This window comes from Argentina silus (assembly GCF_951799395.1).
Source record: "Argentina silus genome assembly, chromosome: 15".
Taxonomy (NCBI): Eukaryota; Metazoa; Chordata; class Actinopteri; order Argentiniformes; family Argentinidae; genus Argentina; species Argentina silus.
This window is the reverse complement of record NC_139669.1, coordinates 9,820,096-9,846,590: the sequence shown is the minus strand read 5'-3', so window position 1 is coordinate 9,846,590 and position 26,495 is coordinate 9,820,096. Positions and strand designations below refer to the sequence as shown.

Sequence of the window (26,495 nt, the reverse complement as noted above, 5' to 3'; positions counted from 1 at the left end):
CCCGCAGGGAAGTGGTCAACAGTGTTGGTCTCTCCTTAGGCCGCATGAACATGGGGGAGCCCAATGGCACTGACAACAACAGCAATATACAGTGATAAACATACCCACACACACTTCAATAGAAACACATACACACATGCAGATAAACACACATGAACACACACACACACACACACACACACACACACACACACACACTCATGCAGATAAACACATGAACACACACACACACACACACACACACATACACATACACACGCAGAGGCATACTAACACATGCACATACACATAGTTAAAAATGCATACACATACTTACTCTTAAACACAAAACCTAATACACATAGAACAAACATAATAGGCACACACAAACAAACAAACAAACAAACAAACACTCACACACACTCACACACACACACACATAGGCCAAGCTCCCCGTCTCATCCCCTCCTGTTGCTCCCCAGCGCTCTGTGTGGCAGGACTGTGCCATGGAAGGCTGAGTGAAGCATCTACTGGACAAACCAGCTCCATACAGTATAGAACTACAGAACTACAAGTCCCATCTTTACCTTACTGTACCTGACCACACGTGGAGACTACTACAGAATCCTCCAATGCAAAACAAGAGCTACCGTTCACATTGTGTAGTAAGGGGGGACAGTTAATGTTGGGTTGGGGGAGGGGGAGGGGGAGGGAGGAGGGGTGGGGGATGGGGGGGGGGACTTCCTGACCATGATATTCTGTTTCCTCTTTGCATTTAAACAGGATGCTTATCAGGATGGTGGTTGGCATCATTAGCTTGATTTTATAGGGGTCTAGCTAGATAGAAAGATTGACAGGATGGTTTTGTCGAATGTGGGACTGTGTGTGTGTGTGTGCGCGTGTGCGTGTGTGTGTGTGTGTGTTTGTTTGTTTGAGATCGTATGATTGCGCGTGTTCACACCAGTGTCATTTGAATTGCGCTTTCAATTGCGATTTGCAAACATTCAAGATCTATCTACTTGCTGTCTAACCTGTTTTTCTACTAGACATGAACACAATAACAGGAAATATGAAATGAGATATTACTTATTAACCAATGGGATGGGGAAGATGTCCTCGAGCTATTTCAAAATGCAGTCTAACCTGAGTGTTCTCTCAGGTGCTCCTATTGGCCAGTTAGCGATGTTCTAAGTGTGATCTGGTGTGTGTGTGGCCCACCGATTGGTTGAAACGGAGGACACAGCAGCATTATCAATACATCACACAAACACGTCTCTCACACACACACACACACACACACACACACACACACACACACACACACACACACACACACACACACACACACACACACCCCAGGCAGACTGTGACTTTAAAGTCGCAGAGGATCATCTAAACGGACCCTCAGATCAGTTTTAGCGGGGCAACTTCTACCTACACCACTGAACTGGGACAGTAGGCTAACTGTTCTCTCGCTGCCAAGCCACCTGTAGAAGTACAATGGTTAGAATGGACACAAAGACTATTATGATGAATGACTATATGACTTAAACAGGATTGTTATTCAGAGATTCCATACGCTATGAGTCCATACATCACAAACTGCAGAATATGATACAACACTGGAGACACACGTAAATGACTAAATTTACCTTACCTCCAAGCCTAGTAAACCTCTGCCAAATCGTGAACATATTTACCGTTGGTGAGCTATTGGTCAGATTTACTTTTGATAGCAATCATAACGGTGACGCCTGTCCCCGAAATATTTACATTCTGCAGTTTGTGACATATATGGACATAGTGTACAGCTCTGATAGAAGTGAAGTCTATTCTATGTATTCCATTTCTACACTTTTTAATGTGAATGGATAGAATGGAATACTATGGATATACCGACATTGTGACTCATGCATAGGAGATTATGATTCAGAAATGGCTCAGATATAAGTGAAGTCCATTCTATGCATTCTGTTTCTATACTGTCCCCTTCTGTGCTATCCAGTCTTGCCTATATACCAGTGGTGGCGGAAAAAACCCCAGTAATGTTATGTTTGACTGTTTTGGTGAGTCGAGACAACGAGAAGTCATTGAAGGTTATTTGTAAAGCATTTATATAAAACGCATCAGTGCATGCCGTTAAGTTCTTTGATAACACGTGAAATTATATTTGTGCTGTGTTTTAATAAGGTAAGTTAATTTGTTCTCGCTTCTAATTAACAAAAGGATAATATTTTTATTTTGTACATACTCTTATTTTAATTTTGGTATTTATTTTGTGCGTTTTTTTTTTTTTCCTCTCATGTTTTTTTTCATGACGGTATTTATTAATTTATTGTTTCTTTATGATGCTGTATAGACTGGAAGCTTATATGAGGTGTCAAACCTAGTGACTCGTTCTCTCCTCTCTTCTTCATTGATGTACAGGAGCTGTTTTTAATATTAAACTCGCGTGAATGAATGATGATACTATAAAGAGACACACACATTCAGGCTGCCAAAGCATGATTGCATGGTAAACTCAGCTGTAAAGCAATGCAGGCACAGCTTACAGAGTGTGTCTTCACATTTTAAAGGAAAAGTGTACTCTAATCATAATTCTTAATGATATTCTTGTTATATTTAATATGATTATTATGATTATTATGATTATTATTATGATTATTCTTATTAATTATGAACATTATTCTTAAGCTCTCTGCTGGTTGCTCTCTCACGTTTTGCTGATCCTTGTTTGGTCTCATTGTGCTTTATTTTGAGAGGTGAACCCCTTGGAGATCATGTGCCATATATTATAGTTTGTGCCATGGTTCTCTCTCTCTCTTTCTCTCTCTTGGACTCCCTGATCACTCACACACCGTCAGCATGCCCCATGGGACAAACCACTTTTTTACTCTTGAATAAAATATGCATGAACCTTTTGGCATTACCTCTGTTTATTTCCTCCCTCTCTCTCACACACACACACACACACACACACACACACACACACACACACACACACACACACACACACACACACACACGCATCGATACAATGACACACACACACACCCATTGACATGCAAAACCCACAGACATTATTAATAAATACCTCACAAAAAGGGAAGTTTTACTATGTTTAACTGCTCTCAGTTTCCAGGTATACTTCTGGGTCTAAATGTAACTGATGGGGTTTGCAGACTTCTCGCACAAATGCACACCCATACACACACATACACACCCACACACACACACACACACACACACACACACACACACACACACACACACACACACACACACACACACCAGTGTTTCCCCTATTTTTTGTGCAATGGGGCCCAAAGGCCACAACTTGACCTTCATGTAGATAGAGAAGAGGGGGAATAGTAGGGGAAACACTGACACACACACACACACACACACACACACACACACACACACACACACACACACACACACACACACACACGCATCGATACAATGACACACACACACCCATTGACATGCAAAACCCACAGACATTATTAATAAATACCTCACAAAAAGGGAAGTTTTACTATGTTTAACTGCTCTCAGTTTCCAGGTATACTTCTGGGTCTAAATGTAACTGATGGGGTTTGCAGACTTCTCGCACAAATGCACACCCATACACACCCATACACACCCACACCCACACACACACACACACACACACACACACACACACACACACACACACACACACACACACACACACACCAGTGTTTCCCCTATTTTTTTGTGCAATGGGGCCCAAAGGCCACAACTTGACCTTCATGTAGATAGAGAAGAGGGGGAATAGTAGGGGAAACACTGACACACACACACACACACACACACACACACACACACACACACACACACACACACACACACACACACACACACACACACACACACACACACACACCAGTGTTTCCCAGGTTTGCAGACTTCTCGCACAAATGCGTGGATGCCCCAGATGTAAACTGTTATACCAAGAGGACATCCTTGTGGTATGAGGTCTACACCTGGGCTTAGAAGTCTCATGCAGGCCTATCTCATCACCAGAAGTGTTTCCAAATCAGCCCCACTACAGTGAACAAAGATAAACACTACTTCCTCGTCCAACAATCTTTCCTGGCATAACGTGTGTCTAATCCAGGGCTGAGGTCAATTCCACGTTATATTAGTCAATTCATGGACTTCACTGAATTGCTACACTGCACTACTTACTGCATTTCGTTGTCTCTGTACTTGTACTCTGCACAATGACAATAAAGTTGAATCTAATCTAATCTAATCTAATCTTATACTTATACTGCACTACCTGTATATATTGTTCACACTGCACTTTTCTGCTTTTTTGCACTTCTGGTTAGACGCTAACTGCATTTCGTTGTCTCTGTACTTGTACTCTGCACAATGACAATAAAGTTGAATTAATTAATTAACTAACCCTAACCCTAATCTAATCTATGACATGTTTAGCATTTACAGCTAGCATTATCTCTTTCTCTTTATATCTCTCTTTATATCCGGCATACTCATCCTGAGCACAGGTTCTGGAAACGAATGTGAAACTATTACTTGTTCATACGTGTTCAAGAGAGAAGGAGGAGAGTGAACAGAGAAAAAAAGAGACAGGGAGTGAGGGGAGTTGGCTCTATCTATCCATTAGCACACATTATCTCTGTCCATGTCTGTCACTCTGTGACAACAACTGGGTGCATTCCAACAACAAAGAACAACAACGAACCAAGGTAAGTCTTGAGGTATTTGCAGAGCAGGATTTTTTTGCCTGGATTGTAACCCAACCTCAAATTGGATTAGTGATTAGGGTATGAGAATGTCTATCAACTAGGGCTGTGAGTCGTTTAAAAAAAATTTGTTGATCCATTTTTTCCTATTAGTTTTTTCCTAAGTGTGACTAGGGGCTGGTATATTAACAGTTTTGTAGAAAAGGCTTCCTCCACGTAGAGACTGTAAAGACTGAATGAGCAGCCTACTCCTAATATGGTGGTTGGCATCATTAGCTTGATTTTATAGGGGTCTAGCTAGATAGAAAGATTGACAGGATGGTTTTGTCGAATGTGGGACTGTGTGTGTGTGTGTGCGCGTGTGCGTGTGTGTGTGTTTGTTTGTTTGAGATCGTATGATTGCGCGTGTTCACACCAGTGTCATTTGAATTGCGCTTTCAATTGCGATTTGCAAACATTCAAGATCTATCTACTTGCTGTCTAACCTGTTTTTCTACTAGATATGAACACAATAACAGGAAATATGAAATGAGATATTACTTATTAACCAATGGAATGGGGAAGATGTCCTCGAGCTATTTCAAAATGCAGTCTAACCTGAGTGTTCTCTCAGGTGCTCCTATTGGCCAGTTAGCGATGTTCTAAGTGTGATCTGGTGTGTGTGTGGCCCACCGATTGGTTGAAACGGAGGACACAGCAGCATTATCAATACATCACACAAACACGTCTCTCTCACACACACACACACACACACACACACACACACACACACACACACACACACACACACACACACACACACACACACACCCCAGGCAGACTGTGACTTTAAAGTCGCAGAGGATCATCTAAACGGACCCTCAGATCAGTTTTAGCGGGGCAACTTCTACCTACACCACTGAACTGGGACAGTAGGCTAACTGTTCTCTCGCTGCCAAGCCACCTGTAGAAGTACAATGGTTAGAATGGACACAAAGACTATTATGATGAATGACTATATGACTTAAACAGGATTGTTATTCAGAGATTCCATACGCTATGAGTCCATACATCACAAACTGCAGAATATGATACAACACTGGAGACACACGTAAATGACTAAATTTACCTTACGTCCAAGCCTAGTCACCTCTCATTGGCTTTCATCAACAATGTCAGGTGTATTTGGCACACACAAAATATCTCGTCATCATTATCACTGATCGGGTTTTGTAACCAGCACAACGTCCTGGATAAGAATGTGGACTTAAAACTCTGATGTCCTGTAATGTCATGTAAAGTCGTGAATGACTGCTTTTATACAACTGGTTTAGCAACTCCATGGTACTTTGATGAGTCTGTTTTTACCCACCTTTTTACTCTTCTTGTTAAGTTGTTCTTATTGTTATTGGTGCTCCTCAGATGCAGCAGTTGGGAGGGGAAGAGCCTCTAGTCCCTCGGCCTCGTGGGAGTCTGCCCAGGGCGTGTGCGATGGTATTGGCTGCTGTGACAACTGCTGCCATCTTCCTGTTGAAACCCGAGAGCTCCTGGAGACTGGTTGCCACGGCGATACTCATCCTGACTCTTGGGCCCTTGCTTCATGGAGTGTGTCTGTTCGCAGAGGAGTGGCTATTCCACGCAAATACTCGGTAAGAGCAAGTGTGTGTTTGTGCTACCTATCTATCTATCTATCTATCTATCTATCTATCTATCTATCTATCTACACATCAATCCATCCATCCATCCATCCAACTATAACCTATCCCCCCTCTCGTGGTGATATCGTGGGCGGCAGGTACTGGGTGATCTACTGCCAGCCTGTGTGGATACCCGTACTCTGGTGGCTGTGCTGTTCGGCCTGACTGGGGCTCCGCTGGGCCAGAGTCAGTGGAGCTTGGTGGTCCTAGTCTGTGCCCTCTATCCCCTCTTCAAAACCCTGGGAGTCCTGGTGAGACAACTGTCTCTCTCACACACACACACACACACACACACACACACACACACACACACACACACACACACACACACACACACACACACACACACACACACACTCACACACATATGTATGCATACATAGTACTGTCATCAAAGCCAATCTAATGTCAGGTTGCACTACTGAATGCCCAGTCCTAATAGGTCCACTATGTCTGACTACTATGTCGGATGACTCCTAAGGCTCCTATTAGTTCCACAGTGTTGTGGTTTTTGTTATTTCATCATGGTTGTGGCTTTGGTATGTTCCCCACAGAACCTGAATGCGGAAACTTTCATTATCTTGTGATTAATCGTCAAGTTTTTAAAATAACATTGTTTAGTTCCCGAAATAGCCACAGATTGAATCACTGGAGACTGTATGTCTCAAATGTAAATCATTTTCAGCAAAAGTTACTTTGTCTGTCTGTAAGATTAATGTACAACAATATGTGTAATACCAGCAAAACCTTCCTTCAATGAGCTCTATCTTCAAATGTTAGTTTTGAACAATGGCTTGGTCCAGAGTATTAGGAACCTTATACTGTGTAGAGCACTCTGGCTTGATCTATATGAGCCCCGTATGAGCATATGATGTGACTTAAGAGGGGAGACGGGTGAAGGGAGAAATCGGAAGATGGGCTCATTGTAATCAATGGAATGGAATAAGGAATGGTATCAAACACATGTGTTTAATATGTGTTTGGTAACATTCCTCATCCATTACAATGAGCCTGTCCTCCGGTTTCTCCTTCCACCAGCCACCGCTCCACAGTTGTTCGTTTGGTTATATCTATTTGAGCCCCCAAATGGGCTGATCTTCCAAGAGACCTGAAGAAAAATATATACTTAATTCATAATACACATCATAACATACATGAGAGGGGACATGGAGAGGAAACCACTCTAGAGTATTGAGATGCACCCGCAGATATCAGTGTGTGTTTGTGGTTGCAGGGGCCCTCTCAGGTGGAGGTGTCAGAGATCTGTGAGGGGAGGAAGATGAACGTGGCCCACGGCCTGGCCTGGTCCTTCTACCAGGGCTACCTGAAACTGGTGCTGCCGCGTGAGTACCAACAGCACACACAAACACACACACACACACACACACACACACACACACACACACACACATTTATGGTCAGTCATTGCAACCATAGCTCCATCTCTTCAATTGAGAGTTGTTACATTTATGGAGCATACCGTTCAATCGGTCATCTTGCGGCCACGCAAAAAGACAATTCCCAAGGTAATTCCAATGGCAGAGTCATATTGTTCCTGACCAAATAAGGCTGATTCCAGCGTGACTTTCAGGTTCTACACCACGCCTACGCCAGCTAGTTAATAATAAAAAGGATTTGCACAAAATAATGAATAAATGGAATAAATGACACTACAGCTATCCAATAGGGCAATTAAACGTCAGAACAAAGTAAATACGAACTATGTAGGCTACCCATTAAGGTTACTGCAGTTTATCTATATGTGCTTTAGCCTTGGTTAAAGAAAAGCCGACTACACTTCAGCAATCCCAAAATTCCCCACCACAGTGGCTATACATTGTATAGTGTACATAAAGGAAGAAGGTGGTCTTTATATACATTTACAGAATGTTGTTGACCAATTAAATAGATACAATTACAAATAACAGGTGATGGTAATCGTAATAACTGATGTATTTCACCTTAATGAAAAGGTGTTAAGTAGGCCTATGCATACTGTAACCATCATTTTATTTCAATAATTTGTCAAGATATGTCATCATTCCAATGGGCCAAGCCTGAAAATGTAATTTAATCACAAATGTCTTTCTATCATTCATCTTCACAAATGGTTTAAAAAGATGTGATTCTATCACAGGGGGGGGGGGCACCATTTATTCCACGTTTTTGATGGAGTGGAGGCCGGGGGACAAATGGTGCACAAATATGGGCTTAGGATTCTGTTATCTTGGAAATCTATTGGACACACCCACATTTTAGTCAAACCCCTCCTCAAATCGTGTTTGTCATATGGGCACTCAAGCACTCTGGGCAAGTAAGTATGTTCAGTATGCGTAACTGGAGTTAGGATTCCACCCTAGCACATCCTTTTTACTACATTTGAGACACTTTCCTCCTTTGCCATGCATTAGTCTCTCTCGGTTGTATTTGTTTGTTTTTATTTATTATTCCTGAAAAGCACATTGTATTGCACAAATGTACGAAATGTTCTATATACTGTTTATAAAAACTGTTTGTTAAATAAAGTTTGATTTGATTTGATTCGTAGGGTTGGAGGATTCGATTGCGCAGTTCCGAGCCACTCACCCCGTCGGCCCTTTTCGGAATAGGAGTTCCAGGAGACTCCTCATCCTCGTGCCACTCAACGCCAACGTCGGCCACAAGCTGGAGGACGACGACACTCACATCAGTTTCTACGACAACCTCCCAAACGTGGAGATTGACAGGGCAGGGGTCCGGGGTCGTGTCTACAAGCACAGCGTCTACAGTGTATTGGACGAGAACAAACAGGTAACGGGGAGTTACAAGTAATTGATGTTAACGTGTTACATGTTTCAGTTGGCCATGAAGGAGATTCTGCTTAAAGGGATGGTTCATCCTATTTGTATGTTTAGTTCTCTACTTTGCTACCAGTAGCCTGTTGTGTAGGTTTGTATTTTCACATAAAAAAAGGCTAAACCATCCCTTTAATCTCAGCCATTATTAGTACACACGAGTCTTATCTGGCTTGAACTACACTAACTTTACATCCCCTTTTCAAAATGCCCATTTAGGCTATTTTGAAGTTAACATCCTACTGACACCACCTTGTGGCTAAATGAGTGAACTAATAATGAGTGCTTTTGAAGTGCTGGAAAAGCTTAACATTGTCACCACCTTGTGGCCAACTGTGTGGACAAACTTGGATAGCCTAAAGCACTGCCCTGTTTACTGTCTGTTTGTAAGTATATCGGTATACATACTTATCTGTTTGTGTGTCTCTGTATGTGTGTGTGTGTGTCTATCTATATGTGTGTTTGTGCATGTATGTGTGCACGTGTGTGTGTGTTTCTGTCTGTGTCTCTGTAGTCCCATGACAGTGTGGTGGAGTATGCCACCCCTCTGCTGACACTGTACCGGATGTCCCAGGAGAGCAGTGCAGGCTTTGGGGAGAAGGACAGGAGGGAGCAGGTGCTGCTGTTCTACAGGACTCTCCAGGACATACTGGACCGTTCTCTGGAGTGCAGGAACCGCTACAGACTCATCCTCCTCAATGGTTAGATGTCTCTCTCTGTCTGTCTGTCTGTCTGTCTGTCTGTCTGTCTGTCTGTCTGTCTGTGTGTGTGCACGTGCGTTTCCTTCCATCCGTCTTTCTTTGTCTGCCTGCCTTCCTGCCTGTCTGTCTGTCTGTCCGTCCGTCCGTCCGTCCGTCCGTCCGCCCGCCTGCCCGCCTGCCCGCCTGCCTGTCTTTTTCTCTGTCTGTTTTGTCTTCTCTGTCCTGTAATATGATGGAGCAGACACTCACTTCTGACCCAATACTTCCTCTTCCTGTAGATGAGCATGAGGATGACCCCCACTTCCTGTCAAAAGCGATCGTAAGGCACCTGCAGCAGCAGGAGAAGGAGGAGTTCAACATGCCCCTACACCCTCTGCAAGAGGTGGGCCAACCATTAGCTCCTCCTGCAGGTGCCCCGCCCATAGCTGACTGGCACCAAGCTGAGCCAATGAGCACAGAGCCAACGCTCATGATTAGCCATGACATGCCGCAGCCTCTCAGGGAGCCAAGTGAGAACTCTGACTTGGCAATATTCTGATAATCATAAACACACACACACACACACACCATACAGACTTAAATATCCGGGAAGTTTGAGCTCTCTACTCTGATTGCAAAGAAAAAGAGAAAGACATCGAGAATTATAAATTATGAAACTCTATTAAATATCCAACTGTGAACTGTGAATGCAATGCAATGCAGTTTAAACGCAAAGAACTATCTCTTTCTGGATTGTACAGGTTGTGTAACAATTTTTTGGTTTGTTATCGTTCTTTGTGTAGTTTTGTTCTGAATATGTTTTGCAATTCAGTTTTGTAGATAAATGCAAATTTCATGTTTCATGAGTGTCATGTTTCATTCCATTCAAAGACATCTAAACAATGGGCCGGCGACAACACAACCTTGCCCTCAACTTCACAATCAGCACGCACCTGATAGATTTCCATTTCAGCTTCTCACTGCATATAAACAGAAGCATATCTGGGCACTGATGATTGTTTAATACAGTCCTTTATTAGCCACAAACTTCATTGTTATGGTAACACTTCTAATCTGAGGCTCAATCATTCATACTGCATTGGATTCCATGCTATATGCCATTGCAGGCGGAATATGTCTGAACTATGGAGCTCAGCAACTAAATCGATCCTATCAGTGAGTGCCTTGCCTGGGGGAAAGGAGGGTGGGAGGAGGCTGAACCTGGCTAGAGGAGCTAGCATGTCACAAGCTATGCTAACAAAGGCATGTTGTTATTATCTCCACCCAGCCTCTATCACATGAACACCACCTCACGAACCGGAACATTCTCTTTGAAACACCTCGCTGCGATTACATCAGATAATATCAGTTGGATTGACTGAGTGAATGAGATATGTAGACTCTGCTTGGATACGGTTTGACTATATGCAGAAAGGCTAATTATTCTGGAGGGTGTTATGGATTCAATATTGATGATCTGCCTGACCCTTCTGGTTAGAGATTCTGAAGAGAAGGAGATTAGATAAGGAGTCCATTAATATGAGCTGGGACAACGCACATGGTCATATAATGGTCAAGCAGGTAGGAGACAGGTGACTAGGGCAGATCTGACCTGTTCTCTTATCTGCTGACTTTGATTAATAAACTCCAGCAGTTTGTACTGAATGCTCAACTTTAAAGAGCTTTAGACAGACACTGGACAAATCTACAAAGGAGATGGCAGGCAACCAATTCCTTATTCACTGATGAATTTATAATTTATTAATTCTTTCAGCTACTCAGTTTGGGCAGTTAAGATTGAAGGTCTCATTCTCAACGAGGAAGCTATCGTAGCCAACACACACACAGACACAGACACACACACACACACACACACACACACAGACACACACACACACACACACACACACACACACTCACTCACTCACCACAAACACACAGTGGTTTCCTTCTCTAGAAATTCAGCCTACTTCATCTTTACTGCTCAGCGTCACAAAATACGGTCATATTCTCACACGATCTAGGCTGAAGATGATAGGCTGGTATACAGGCGAGGTCATAAAAGGGGAATTTCTCCACAGTATGACTCATGGTTTAATCTTAACAAATATGACGTAAGCCTGTAGATAGGGTGAGTAGTTCCTATACAAATAACAGGCTTGTGTGCTAATGAATGGTGATGTGACAAAACTTTGACCAATCCAGGGTGGTCGTCTATGTCTGTCACAATGGTGTGAGTGTGGAAAAAAGCCTGGGGCAGAGGGGGAAAAGAGGGAGAGGTAGTTGAGGGGGGGGGGGGGGGGAGAGGAACAAAGGATCAAGATCCAGGGAAATTCACTTCCCGTCAGGCGTGTGTCAGGCCATGTGATGTACTCACCTGTGACTCAGGTGGAGCACATGCTGTCTAGACCTGACACACACACACACACACACACACACACACACACACGCATACGTGCCCACACACACACACACACACACACACACACACACACACACACACACACACACACACACACACACACACGGGGGTCCAGACAAGGTAGAAAGACCAGTTTGCAGTGTGTATTCCAGGGTATTCTAGAATTTCTCAAGAAACAATTATGAAGAAACATGAATTATGAAGGGATTACAATAACTGTAGTACTGGTAGGCAATTTAAAATACATGAGCTGTCACCTATAATGAAAATTTAAAAGAAAATACATAATGGTTACAGCCATTAGTAATCTTTTTTTGTTGTAGCCTATATGTTAAGAATCAATTATAGGCCTTAAAACCTTAAACATTCTACATAGGCCTAAAATGTTTTTTTCTTTTTTTTCCTCTTTTTTTTTAAACGTTACACATGAGTTTTAGGCCATGTTTCAGGGGGGAAAGGAAACTCCCGACAACTCCTAGCAAATACTATGAGACACGGACTGGCGTAGTCCAATGCAATGCCCGGGCATGTTGCACAAGCCACAAGCTGATTCAACCGCATACAGCAGTTGCTCTAAATCGCGCTGCTATGGTAACAAAGGAGGCCGTCCTACACGTGAGTAAGCTCAGCTGATGCAACCGGGAATACTATTTAAACACCGAGAGTCGCCAGCCCGTCATTCAACAGCTTTCTACATGGAGAGAATACAGTCAAAACGAGTGGGATTGAGTGAGGCATCGGCGATAGAGATACATAAAGAATCGGAATGGTCTATACCCAGGCTCTAGTCTTCGGACACGGAATGCCCATTATCCCTGAAGAAGATAGCGTCGTTGAGATGATGAGAAAGTTTCTGTGTCAGATCACATCGAGCGACAAAAACGCTCGTCGAGGGAGCGTAGAAAGTTGCGACGAATTCATCAAGAAGGACTCATCAAGTAAGTTCTCGACTGTGGATATTAAAGTGGGGAATTATTTATTTTAAATGATAAGAATAATTTGCTGTTTGCTGTTGAAAGGCAATGAAACTATTAGGTACTTGCTTACTTTGATCTGGCAAAAAGCCAAAGTATCCGGCTATAGTCTCTGGCTGACCAAATACGCACGACTCAGCTCGTAGGTGAACTCTAGACAACTATTTCTCTCACAGGTGGTGAGGTGGCTGGTACATTGGTTTATCCTGAAGAGTATTCATAAACAAAATGTCGCAGAATAGATGGTTGGGAAACTATAAGCCTGACTTGTGAAATAATGGTTTATGTAGCCTAAAAGCCTAATATTATTATTATTATTATTATTATTATTATTATTATTAAGTACTGAATAGGTAGGCCGAATGGTCAAATTAGAAATATTAGATATAGAACCTGAATAGGTAGGCCGAATGGTCAAATTAGAAATATTAGATATAGAACCAGATGTCTATGGGTTAAAGCCTATTTCTAATATCATTATCTTCTTTTTTTTCCTCAGGTCTTTGCACTGAAACAAGTTTGGATAGTGAAGAGGAAATGCTTCAGCAGGATCATATGACCAGGCAGATAGAGCTTTGTCTCTTTGACGCCAAAGGGTCGAGTCTCCGCTGCCAGGTTTTGCTCCTTCCCCGCCAAATGACCGCTAAAGTGGCCCGGGATGTGGTGCGCTACTCGGCGGACGAGCCGTGCGGGTTGCGGGGGGCCTTCATCAAGGTCTGTTTGGAAACCAAAGAGGGCCTCCACATACTAGGCACCATCACACCCGACCCAAGCCTTACTCCAACTTTCGAACTGACCGTTGTGTTCAAGCTGGACACTGGCGGCTGGCCACCTCTTAAGCACATCTTCGTTACCGACAAGGTGTCAAGATTACGACCCGAGTACCGTCTGGTCAAGAAGAAACTCTACTCCTCTGCAAGCCCTGTTATACACGACTTTTACTGAAAATAGTATCAGATCAGGGATCAAGATCAGGCCTAATACTTTGTACATGTACATTACATTTGAGAAGGTGTCTCTTTTGACGATTTTAGACATTATTTTTTTTTTAAGTTGTTTATTTGTATGTAGGCCTGCCCTACACTACTGGTTGAGTAGAACATTTATTGAAGTTAAATACACTGACAGAAACACTGGATGCCAATTCAATAGCTAGAGGAAAATTGTGTGCCTCCTTTTTGTACTACTTTTAAGGGAGGGAAATGTCTACTTGAGAAGACACTTATAGACTACTGTTGGTTACAAAAGAGCACATGTTGCAGTTTCTGTTACTTTGCTGGCTATACTTCAGGTGGTTCAAGTAGTCACCCTGCCAGTTCATCATACTGGGACTCAGGATAGCCATAGTTTTTTGCACAAAAAAGATTAGCTTGTGTTATGGAGATGTATTGTTGTATGTTTGTGTGTGTAGAAGATGTATGCTTGTGGAAAACAATGGAAACCTCACTTAAGATGTAGCAAGCTGGTCTTGCCCCTGGCACTGTTTCTCACTGTCAGATGTGTTACAGTATTGCTAAACTGAAATGTGAAATAAATGTTTTTGCACAGTATCTTTTTCAGTGTCGTGGTACTACTTCAATATTAAGAGCAATCTGAATTGTTACCAGTACAAAATATCATCAAAAGAGTGTTCTCAATGCAATACAATCATGTTTTGGTTTGGAAATTATGTAGTTCTTTTAATTCTTAACTTTTTAATAAACAATTTAACAACAAAAACACTGAAATTAAAAAAAGAAAACAACTGTACACAAAGACCAACACTCAGTACAAACTGGTTTGTAGTCTCACTAACATATAGACACTGATTCCTTGCAGCATATTTTGCAGTTGGCTACATCCTAAACAACAGAACCAGGCCCTTGGAAGTCTGTTACAATCCAAGGCAGCAGCGTCTGCTGGTTCGTGCTAACTGTCAATCTGGGACTCCAATTACACCTCTCCCCCCAACATTTCTAGTGTACAGGCTTCAAACGCAATTATTGACTTAAATTAATTAACAATCTAATTATACTATACATACTGACGAATCAGAGATGAGAGGGAGGGGGGACTGCAGCCCCTTTTGCTCTCTCTCAAGCGCACACGCACACATACACAGAGAGTGAACAGCCTCTTCGGAAAAAAAATAACTCAAACCATCTATTTCACTGAACAGTAACAAATTTACCAAACATTCTCTGGTTAAATCGTCCAGTTCCCAAACGGCATTTCTCTCGTTGAGTCTCCTGTCTTTTTAACGTGTCCTTTGACTCTCTCCGCAGCTTATTTCTTCATTTTGAGGTCTGCTTCAATGGCACAGCGGCGCCCTCTAGTGCCCCCGTCCTGCAGGTGAGAGAGGTGTGGGGTGAGAGGTGAGTCTTTAATATGACATCATGCTGGAAACCCAATGATGGTTCGCATTTGGCCCGTGTAAAAACATATGACGATCTCTGCTGCCCGTCAGCGGAAATGAAGAAAGAAAAAAATAAACGATTAAAGGACAAAAAGGAAAAAAACGTTTGACCAGACCAGACATGCAAAGAAAGAAGTTGAGGACAACCACTGGATACAGAAAAAGGGCATATGGAGAAAGCACGCAGGCACGCTTAAACACACACACACACACACACTCTCTCTCTCTCTCTCTCTCTCACACACACACACACACACACACACACAGTATGGGGTCCACTTAAGAATCAAATACTGAAGGTCAAGGTCTTGGGTGATGATGGGTGTGTTTCTGAGTGGTGAGTGTGTGCATTATGTCTATTTCAGATGAGAGCTACATCTTCAGTGTGAGTAGCATATCTGCGATATGCTTCTTTTATGTTTCTGGGGGGTGAGGTGAGGGCTGTGCGTGTGCGTTTTTGGTGTGTGCAGCAGACGTCGAAACAGCGTGTGCTTGACCTGGTGAACTTTGACCTTGAACCTGAATACTTACAAAGAGAGAGAGAAGGAAAGCGGGAGAGGCCATTGGGACACTGTCCTGTAGGAGGACAAACAGTACAGTGAGAAAAGAGAGAACCACACACACACACACACACACACACACACACACCTCTCTGCACACAACCAACACAAACACAGTTCAGTCATGGTACGCACGCACACGCGTACACACATGTACATACACACACTTCCAAACAGTCAAAGTGAGAGACACCCAGGCACTGCAGACAGACATTAGTAGTGGAGAGGGGAGACAGACAGAGGCTGCATGCACCTATAGAGGAAATGAAATGGCTGGGAGGTTAGAAGAGAGGAGTTTAGTTTAGAGATGTATTAATAATAGTACTGGGGCATGACAGGGGACACGCAGCATGTATACCCAGGTGGAGCGTATCCGGCATCAATTGCCCATGTCTGTGTGGGGAGGTTTGTCTGTTTGTGTGTATGTTCTCGGTATTCACCCAAAGGATTCTTATTTGCAGCCCCTCAGGCTCTTGGTGCCCCTGCTTGACTCATAAGTGTGTGTGTGTGTGTGTGCACTAGTGTATGTGTGTATGTATGTGAGTGTGTGCATTTGTATGCGCTAGTGTGAATGTGTGTAGAGTGTGTGTGTGTTTGTGTCTCTCTCTCTCCCCTCACCTTCTCGCCAGGCTCCAGCTTCCGGCCCCCCTCGCGGCCCCGCAGACTCTTGGTGCTGATGGAGGACTCGGAGGTCTGCATGATGAGCTGCGTGGCCAAGAACTGCTGCACGTGTTCCAGGACGTCACGCTGCATCTCCAGGGCCATGTGGAACACGTCGTGGTCTGAGCTGTTGTACATGACGGCGTTCTGGAACATCAGCATGATGTCCCGCTGGAACTCAGCCGTGGTGCGGATCTGGCCTGCCTCGATGCTCTTCTTGATGGCCGACAGGTCCATGGGTCTGGAGGGGACAGAGGGGAGATGTGTGGGTGTGTGTGTGTGTGTGTGTGTGTGTGTGAGGGAAGGTGTGTATTGAATGTGTGTTTTTTGTGAGGGTGAGAGAAAGAGTGTATATTGAATGTGCGTGTGTGTGTGCTACATAATTTGCTTAAGAAATACCTTCACAGAGCAGTCATCTTTAATGAGCTTTTTAACCATTCTTTAATGAGCCAAATCTATACATGACAGCCTGTTTTCATTTACAATGACAGTTGCAGCGCCTCACCTGTGTACGATGCTGTGGTAACCGGGGGCGATGTCATCAGACACAGGCTGGAGAAACACACTGGCATACCTGAGACAGGTGACAATGACTCAGTCAAACTCCATTGTGCCAGAGACGAGTTGAATGATTGGCTTTTACAGAGAGCACATGCTTAGAAGCTGACCTGTGATTAGCTGCTGCTCTCCAGACCAGCATGATGGCTTTCTTCCAGATCTTCTGAGCCTGCACTGCTTCCTGGTCCTCCCCACATATGGAGCTGAGAGAGAGAGAGAAAGAGAGAGTTTGGGGGGGGGGGGATGAGGGAGAGAGCGAGGGAGAGAGGTTTTGATGAAAGTGCAAAAAAGCAGACAAGATAGCTTACTAGAAAAAAAGTTGCCTAATCTCAGAAAGAGGTCAAATAGCCTTCACTCACAACTGGGAGGAGGCGGGGCTACTGGCCAGCGAATCGGCTGTCGTGTAGCGCTGAGAGGAGGGGCCGTAGCCATCCTCGCTCTCGCTGGCTGCCGGTTCTGCTTCCGACAAGTAGGAGCTGGCCTCCCCCTCTCCACACTCCTCTTTCAGCTCCATCCCTTCATCAGGGTCCCCATCGCTCCCTACTTCCTCATCCTTCACTTCCTATACACAGAAACAATATGGGTATGCATTCATTTGAACTGGTATGAGAGAGGCGTCTGTCTATGAGAGAAAGAGGATGGGTGGGGTGCGTGTGTGAGTGAGTGATGCAGCAGGGAGGAAAATTACCTTGGACTCTTTCCCTGATCCAGAGCTGTCTTCTGAGTCTACGAGAGAGAGAGGGGGGGGGGGGCACATTGTGTAGCGTACAGGTAAATGTGGTTATATCTGCAATATCTGTGTGTGTGCGTGCGTGAGTTTGTGTGACCCACCTAGACAGGATATGTCTGGTTCCGGCTGGGTCCACTCCTCGCTCTCACTCTTCACAGCTGCGCTCAGAGTTCCCTCCTCTCCAAGGACTCCCGCCTCCGTGACCTCACTTCCTACTGCGCCATCGTCAGGGCCAACAGAGGGGGTGACGTCAGCCCCCCCTGCTTCTTGCCCTTCACAGTCCCCCGTCCCCTTCTCCTCCTCTGATACCTCCCTCGCACTCTCTGCCTCTGTCTCAGTCTCTGCCTGAAGCTCCAGGCCCTCGCTGTTAGCTGCCGTTGTCGTAGCCCCATCTGGAGACCCCTGTGTGGGGACTGACTGAACTGTGGGTCCAGGCTCTGAGGCCTTTAGGTCCTGGGAATCCCAGGGGCCTGAGAGAGAGTGTCCCCCAGAAACAGCCTCCTCACAGAGGGAGAGAGCAGCCTCCACCGCCGCAGCGTCTAAAGCCTCCACAGAGTCATCCACCTGAGAGAGAGAGAGAGAGAGAGAGAGAGAGAGAAAGAGACAAAGATGTGAGATGTATGCACTCACATACAAGCACAGCACCTTTTCCTGTAGGATAGCAATGGAGACTATAATTATTTAAAATTATTCTAATTTATAGTGTACATGCCCCACAACCATTTCACAGCCTCTTGTGCCTATAAGATGTATTGTTCTGCTGCTCTTTTTTGTAAATTTGCAAATTTGTTATTTTTGTTAATACTTTGCTATTTTGTACATTTCTTGTCAATATTTGCTATTTGTTTTTTATGTCCATGCACCAACCTCACCAAGTCAATTTCCTGTATGTGCAAATATACTTGGCCAAATAAAAGAATTATGATTCTGATGAATTAGTTTTGTTTCCAAATGGTAAAACACACACACACGCACTACCTTCTCCTCTATGATGGCGATGATGTCTCCTACAGTCTCCAGGTCCAGCTCATCTCCCATGTATGACACTGCCACGAGATCCTCCTCTCCTAGTCCCACCTCCTTTGCTAGCTCCACCTCCTCACCCAGCTCTGGATTAGCCTTCACGACCTCTGATCCCGGCTCTGTTCATGAACACACACACACACACACACACACACACACACACACACACACACACACACACACACACACACACACACACACACACACACACACACACACACACACACACAAACAGTGGTCAGCACAAATTGCACATTGTCTTTACTGGAAGCAAACATTTGAATTAATCTGTACTTTCCTTTTCAAGAGACGAACATATGTAGTTTGAGAGAGACATGAAGATAGGGACAGAGGGACAGAGGGAAGGGACAGCATAGTAACCTGTGTTGGGTGGGGCGGGGCTGGCCATGGCAGGGGGAGGAGCAATAGAGGTGGGAGGCACTGTTTCCATTGGACGAGACAGGGAAGTAGCTTCTGACAAAGGGGCACACACATACACACACACACATATATAGTTCCTGGTACATATAAAATGGAGTAACACATAGATAGCAATGAAAAACATGGACCTGAAATACAAAGCAAGCTTAAGATGCATCCAGGTAACGAGAGAGTGCGATTACGCGGTTGCCATAGTTACCTGCGGTGACCTCATGGCCTGCTGAGATAGCGGTGGCAGCTACTCCGTTTGCCAGTCCTGCAGCAACGTCCCCCTCGACCACCTGACAGGATATGACATCATCGTCACGACATCATCAACACTCTGCTTACCTGTTGTGTACAAACTGCTGAATCAGGCAGCTGAGGAGATGGACTAGTCTCCAGGCACGTGCACACTACAATTACCACATCCACTTACATCACTGCAATGTACACTATAGCTCTTTATACAAACCATACACCATCGTATTGAATTGACTTATGTACTTTCCTACCTCGTTAGGTTTTAATGTCCTGACATGAGCTGTTTTAATTACGGAAAGCAAATTGCATCTGTGCAAACAGACAAAAACGTATCTCATCGAGGCTTTGTGGGTTGTCAATCATATTGCTTGCTAATCTATCCTGCCTTCTTAGATCATTGGTTATGAAGGGGAGGAGATAGATAAAGAGGACAGATGTCAATGTTGAGCTTTCAATACAATGAATCGCTCATTACTGTATTTCTATCAACCCAATTGAATCTGTCTTCTTCTTTTCTTTCTTTTTTTTAATTTGTTTTTATTATTCAACCCACTCATCCTCCTCCTGTGTGTCTTCCTCACCAGTCTGGGGCTGGCAGCTATCAGGCTGCCTTTTTTCAGCAGCTCAGAGAGGAGAGGGGAGGGCGGCGGCGTAGACTTCTGACTGAGCAGCCTCTTCTGCGGGGAGTCATCTACCAGAGCCCCCAGGCTTCCTCCCTCTTTAGGCCCCGGGGCCAGAACCTCCGACGAAGGCAGAAACACGGCTACCCCCTGGGCCTACCATAGACCAGACACAACCAGAGACGACAGAGACAGGAAATGCATGTGTTGATTTGTTTGCTTCCACCTAACGGTCCACAGAAGTTCTATTGCATTCCAAATGTGACTGACATTTTGTTTGTTTTCTGGCCTATTTCATGCACTTTAGGTAGAGCAACAAGCAAGGCAGTGTCGCAGGCAACAACATCTACCAGCAAAACAGAACAGTGAAATCACCAGTAATTCGTACAAATTTACTTTAGCGGTATGAAACCAAGTGTCCTCATGGCATGTTTGCCTATATCAGGGGTTCCCAAACATAGGCGAAATATAAAGCTACAGGTGCAATACACAGATGTTTTTGTATCTATTTATGAAATCACAGAGGTTAATTTGATTTTCTCAGGGGACCCCACATGGAGTCCCGACCCCAAGTTTGTGAATTGCTGGCTTATATACATACTTATTCTAATACAAGATGACCAGGACTGGGGTTTCTTACCACAGGATTGGCCGAGGCCTCCTCTGCCTGGGGCATGGCCGTGCCTGTTGGGGGTGTGGGGGTGTCTGTCTGTGGCCCCTCTGTGCTAGTGGGGCTGGCGCCCAGGGGCGAGCGCACCGTGACACTGGGCACACGCTTGGGGGTGTTCTTCACCGTCTGGCGAGCTGAGACCGGAGGAGGAAGAGGAAGGGTTGGACTTGGTCTTAAGTGGGCACGTCTCACACCTCCTCACTGGTCAGACTAAAGACTATGGAGGTCCAGGTGTAGAACAACCAATCTAACAGGGATGCTACATCAGACGCACAATATTTGGGTGCTGTCAGCATGTTTTTTTTACCTGCTACACTTGAAGCATAGAATTACAGAGGATTGCCACACTTTCTATGGCTGTTTACTATTAGTTTACACACGTGGATATGTTGAAATAGACTTGAACAGGGTTCCCACTCTTTTCAATAAATTATTTTCAATGATATTTTACAAATAATAAGGAGACATTACTTGACACAGACAATGAGTGAGTGGCAAAACATGCAATTACTATCAATGACTGGCTGCCACACCGCCTCAGTAGGTATCTCATGTGTCGAACATGTCATGTCACACCTCCCCTCTGTACTCTCCACTGGCCTTCAATAGCCGGGTTCATCATGTTCAAGACCCTAGTGCTTGCCTACAGGGCCTTATTTGATCAAGTTATTATGGCAGAGAAAAGCTGTAACGACTATTTATTTGTAATCTTATGTGATTTTTTCCATGACCCTTCAAAGTGTTCCAGGACTTTTTTTGTTGTGCTCATTTTCCAATGTCAATTTCAAGCGCCTGAATGTAGCAGCCCCGTACAAGTAAAAAAAACAAGCAACAAAAAACAAGCAAACCACACCCTGAAAGGCTGTCTCTGTGGCCTTCTTCTTAAGCTCCGCCTCCTCCTCCTCCTGCTTCTTCTTTCTGTATAAAAACAGACAAGCTGTTGTTGAGATTGGCATGCACCTAGACAGTCAGTCAGTCAGTCAGACAAACTGGTCTCTTACTGTGAGATATCTGCCCATAGCTCCTCTAGCCTGGAGTCCAGGTGGCCTGTCTGGATAAGATCCACCTCCTTCTTCAGCTTCCTGTCAGAGAAAGCCAACGCTTGAATGTTGTGAATTCATATATGTGCTGAAATATTGTTAGGGATAAATCCAGTGTGTTTCTGTCCTCAACAATACGTTTGAGCTCAAAAACACGCTGATACGCTGAGAGGTGCGCAATGTGTGTCAGAGAGGAGTGTGTGTGTCAGAGAGGATTGTGTGTGTGTGTGTGTGTGTGTATGTATACCTGTATTTTTCCTGTGTGTCTCTCAGTAGTTTCTTCAGTTCTTCTATCCTCTCTGCGGTGAGTCTCCGTACTATCACGTCCTCGATGGTCTCCACCACCTCGCCCTTCTCCCCACGCTTACGCCTGACATAGTGCAGACAACACACTTTAGCAAACGACCACATGTACAGCATCTCTATCCTCTAACGAGACATACTGTGTAAAATAAAAGGAGATCCTTTTCAGATTATAATGTGTGTGCATGTATGGAGGGTACTCACTTTGGGGCCTCTGTGGTTTCCAGAAGCTCAGAGTACTGAGAAGCGCAGTGCTGAAGAGGAAGACAGAGAGAGAGAGAGAGAAATTAGACATATGGTGACTTAACATTGTCATCAAGTGTTTGGCAATAGTCAAGGTGAACCCCTGTGTATATGGGGGTGACAATGTTTTGTTGTATGTATGTCGTTACCTTTTGAGAAAACCAGTCAGGAGGGCGACCTGACTCAGAAAAAGGCTTGATGGCTCTACTGACTGAAACCCTGAAAGGAAGACACAGATGTGACCAAAGATATACACAAAAACGAACGGGCTCACATCATGTGAATATTCTGTGAATTCATGTCTAAACTAATTTAGCTGTGCAGTACCATCTGCCAATGGGACAGGGGGTGTGGAAGGGATGGGGGCAGGGCATGGAATGTAAATAAAGGACCATCACAAATAATCAAGTAGCACAGCTTCCGCAATAAAATACTAGATCATCTAGTAGATGACACTACATGCATTGAGTGTTAACTGAAAGACAGAGAAAGGGCGTTAGCTGTCATTGTGCATTTACCAGTTTTGGTCCCCACTTCTCATGACTGAGGAGGCAAGGCATAGTTTCTCTCTCAGTGACCACGGCTCAGTCGGGCCAACCGACAGCATCTTGTGTTCTACACAGAGACAATATGATAAGGACATGATGACGAAGCTATACGAGTTCTGTATATACGTATGTTTGTTGATGGGAAGAGAGGGAGAAGGATGTGACAGGTCGGGGCTCAGTGGGAACCAACATTTGGTCAGAGAGAGTGCGAATAGCGGCTACCCAGCTGGCTGAACTAGCTATTATATAGAAAAATAAACATGACATTAGTTAAGCTACTAACTGCTAACATGGCACGACAACAATTCATAGTTATGTAGCTAAATAGGTTATTGACAACAATATGACCACAATATCTAGCTTGCAAGAGCAGTGCATGTTCTGTAGCTAGCTACTCTATTGTTAGCAACAATAGTAGCAGCATGCTACAAGCCAGCGTGCTAAAACTACTGCAAAAACCCACAGCAAGCAATCCTCTCAGAGCGAAAACTAGCTGGTTGAAAATGTCGTCATATTAGTGGCAATTGATTTAATTGATTTTGTAGCTAAGTCTCGTCAAAATAGCATTCAATAACAAATAATACTCACTCCCGACTCCACTCGACATTTCTTTGTGGACAGGCCCCGCGCTAAACTTCCGCCGGGATCATTTCAATGTAACACAAACACAGACAATGACATCACAAGAAATATGCCTATCCTTTCCTGCTTACTCGCCGGGGGATTAGCTCAAATGGTAGAGCGCTCGCTTAGCATGCGAGAGGTAGCGGGATCGATGCCCGCATCCTCCAACGTATTGCCTCTCTGTACTTTCTGCTCTGCCACATTTCAGTAATATTTCCATTCATTTGGCTTTGTCCGGACTCTAAGGGCCGGTTTCACAGACAAAGCTTAAGCATAATCCTGGACTAATTCGCACTTTCGATGGCAAATTACCACTGAGGACGCTTTTTAGTCTAAGACTAGGCTTAAGCCTTGTCTGTGAAACCCAATATGTACATTGATAAAATACCCGTTGTACAATGCTGGTGGGTTTATGAATAGATACATTGGATTTTCCCTACATCTGATCTAATAGTAATGATACTTACTCACTTTCTACTCTGCCAGATTTCAGCAATATTTCGTTTAGTCCGGACTCAAAGAATCTCCAGCCCCAAACATGGACACATGGCCTTTGATTGGCTATTCACTTTTCTTGACACCTTTCTTGAGTCCGTCACACTTATGTGCTGGGTCGACATTCACCACCAGATGGCGAGACAAGCTTATGTATGTAAGATCGACGAAGAGAAAATGTTGTATTACCTGCCTCATGGCAATTTACACACATTATTTCATTGTAACCAGTGTATTCAGTGTATTTAGCTAAAATTGTCAATTGAAATGAATTCTTCTGCAAATGAAATGACATTCAGTTTATATATCAGCTGACATTTCCAAAAGAAATGTTACATTTTCATGACTTTAATTCCATTACATTTTCTTGATTTCAATTTCCAATTTAATGGAGATGGACTTGACCCCATGTCGTGTAAGAGAGAGAGAGAGAGAGAGAGAGAGAGGGAGATAGATCTGACCCCCTGCCCTGGGAAGCTCTGGAGTTATGTCTCCTTTCAAATGTCCTTGGGGAGTCCAGGGGCAGTTTAACAGCAGCTGGGTCGCACAACGAGAGAGATCACTGTTGGAAACCAAAGGGGATTACACACACACACACACACACACACACACACACACACACACACACACACACACACACACACAGTGTGTGGTTGCAAGCTGCCTGTTTCTCCAGCTCTGACCGAACTCTCATAGTCGTATTGCACTGCAGGTGTAATTACACAGGAAAGGGGGGTTCCCCTCTTTCTCTCTCTCTCTCTCTCTCTCTCTCTCTCTCTCTCTCTCTCTCTCTCTCTCTCTCTCTCTCTCTCTCAATTCAATTCAAAGAAGCTTTATTGGCATGGGAAACATATGTTTACATTGCCAAAAAAGTGAAATAAACAATAAAAAATGTTTACAAATAATAAAGACATGTCAAGTGTACATGTAAATAAACAACCTGAAATGGATGGTAAACAAGTAGTAGGAGTACTCTCTCTCTCTCTCTCTGTCTCTGTCTCTCTCTCTCTTTCTCTCTCTCTCTCTCTCTCTCTCTCTTTGTCTGTCTCTCCCTTTCTGGTGCAGCGAGAGTGGCCCACAGTTATATACTGCACAATAAGCAGCAATGCAGTCACTCCTCGATTAAGCTCCAACTTAAATATTTCTGTAACTGCACGCATACACACATACACGCATGTACGCACACTGTAATTCCCCACAGGTAAGAGTGGAGAGAGCTGCTGAGGTAGGAGTTATTACTGCTGTGTAATTAATAATTGCAACATGCCATCAATAATGTTTTTTCCATCCCTCTGTTCTCACCACTTCCTCCCTCCCTCCCCCCTCCCTCTGTCTCTCTCCCTACTCTCTCTCTCTGTCTCCCTATCCCTCTCTCTCTCTCTCTCTTTATCTTTCTCTCCCACAGAAGACATTAACCACAGGGACCCTAAGCTGTGTACATTTGGGAGAGTCTGGCCTTCTCCATTCTGTCACTCCTCTCCTCCATTTCTCCACTTCCTCTTCTCTCTCTTTTCCCTCCCACAGCTCTCTTTTTATTTGGCTTGATGAGTGTGTGTGTGTGTGTGTGTGTGTGTGTGTGTGTGTGTGTGTGTGTGTGTGTGTGTGTGTGTGTGTGTGTGTGTGTGTGTGTGTTTGTCTGATGCCAAGCTCTGGTTTATTAGGGTAGATCCCACCTGAGCCCCAGGCACACATGCACACACAAACACACCCACATACTGTACAGACACACACAGACACAGACACAGACACACACACACACACACACACACACACACACACACACACACACACACACACAAATAGAATAAAATGAAAATATACATAACACCCTTATCGCTTTAGCTTTGCAAAGGCTAATGTTTTATCTCCAGGGGCTTCTCTCTCATCTCTCTTATCCCCCCTCTCTTTTTCTCTCCCTCTCTCTTTCTCTCTGGGGACAGTATGATGTCATGTCTCTCTGTGTCCCCCTCATCCCATGGGACAATAACCAATTACCCAAAGTGCTCTGTCCCCCCTCTTACCTCTCCCTGCCTCC

At 44.2% G+C, this 26,495-nt stretch overlaps 4 protein-coding genes across 6 annotated transcripts in view; 3 read left to right on the top strand and 1 right to left on the bottom strand.

The window, feature by feature from the left end:
* Positions 1-645, top strand: part of ppp3cb (protein phosphatase 3, catalytic subunit, beta isozyme) — a 19,789-nt gene extending 19,144 nt beyond the window's left edge. Inside the window, exon 14 of the mRNA XM_083685917.1 lies at positions 1-645. This exon is cut by the window's left edge and continues 84 nt beyond it. Coding sequence (XP_083542043.1) covers positions 1-95 — 95 coding nt within the window. The 3' untranslated portion in view covers positions 96-645.
* Positions 646-3,522: 2,877 nt separating this feature from the next.
* Positions 3,523-10,664, top strand: sting1 (stimulator of interferon response cGAMP interactor 1; the record flags this gene model as incomplete). The annotated part of the gene is made up of 7 exons (XM_083685596.1): positions 3,523-3,547; positions 6,123-6,349; positions 6,496-6,648; positions 7,632-7,740; positions 8,946-9,187; positions 9,746-9,932; positions 10,211-10,664. 7 exons carry the CDS (start codon positions 3,523-3,525, stop codon positions 10,468-10,470), a joined length of 1,203 nt encoding a protein of 400 aa, XP_083541722.1. The 3' UTR covers positions 10,471-10,664.
* A 2,370-nt stretch (positions 10,665-13,034) lies between these two features.
* LOC310816478 (DNA damage-inducible transcript 4-like protein) lies at positions 13,035-14,849 on the top strand. The gene is made up of 2 exons (XM_083686697.1): positions 13,035-13,271; positions 13,807-14,849. The coding sequence occupies exons 1-2, from the start codon at positions 13,100-13,102 to the stop codon at positions 14,250-14,252; spliced, it is 618 nt and encodes a 205-aa protein (XP_083542823.1). The 5' UTR covers positions 13,035-13,099; the 3' UTR covers positions 14,253-14,849.
* A 112-nt stretch (positions 14,850-14,961) lies between these two features.
* Positions 14,962-24,047, bottom strand: brd8b (bromodomain containing 8b). 3 transcript variants are annotated; one of them, XM_083686694.1, is made up of 19 exons: positions 23,930-24,047; positions 23,312-23,408; positions 22,943-23,012; positions 22,755-22,804; positions 22,495-22,617; positions 22,209-22,289; positions 22,061-22,125; positions 21,178-21,341; positions 20,499-20,693; positions 19,874-19,955; positions 19,615-19,707; positions 19,189-19,352; positions 18,312-18,774; positions 18,169-18,206; positions 17,840-18,042; positions 17,591-17,683; positions 17,428-17,496; positions 16,881-17,163; positions 14,962-15,632 (listed from the first exon to the last, which is right to left on the bottom strand). In XM_083686694.1, exons 1-19 carry the CDS (start codon positions 23,946-23,948, stop codon positions 15,573-15,575), a joined length of 2,412 nt encoding a protein of 803 aa, XP_083542820.1. In that variant the 5' UTR covers positions 23,949-24,047; the 3' UTR covers positions 14,962-15,572. The 3 variants fall into 3 exon arrangements, with proteins under 3 accessions (XP_083542820.1, XP_083542821.1, XP_083542822.1); XM_083686695.1 differs by having other exon boundaries at positions 19,615-19,704; XM_083686696.1 differs by lacking the exon at positions 19,615-19,707.
* Positions 24,048-26,495: the final 2,448 nt, after the last annotated feature.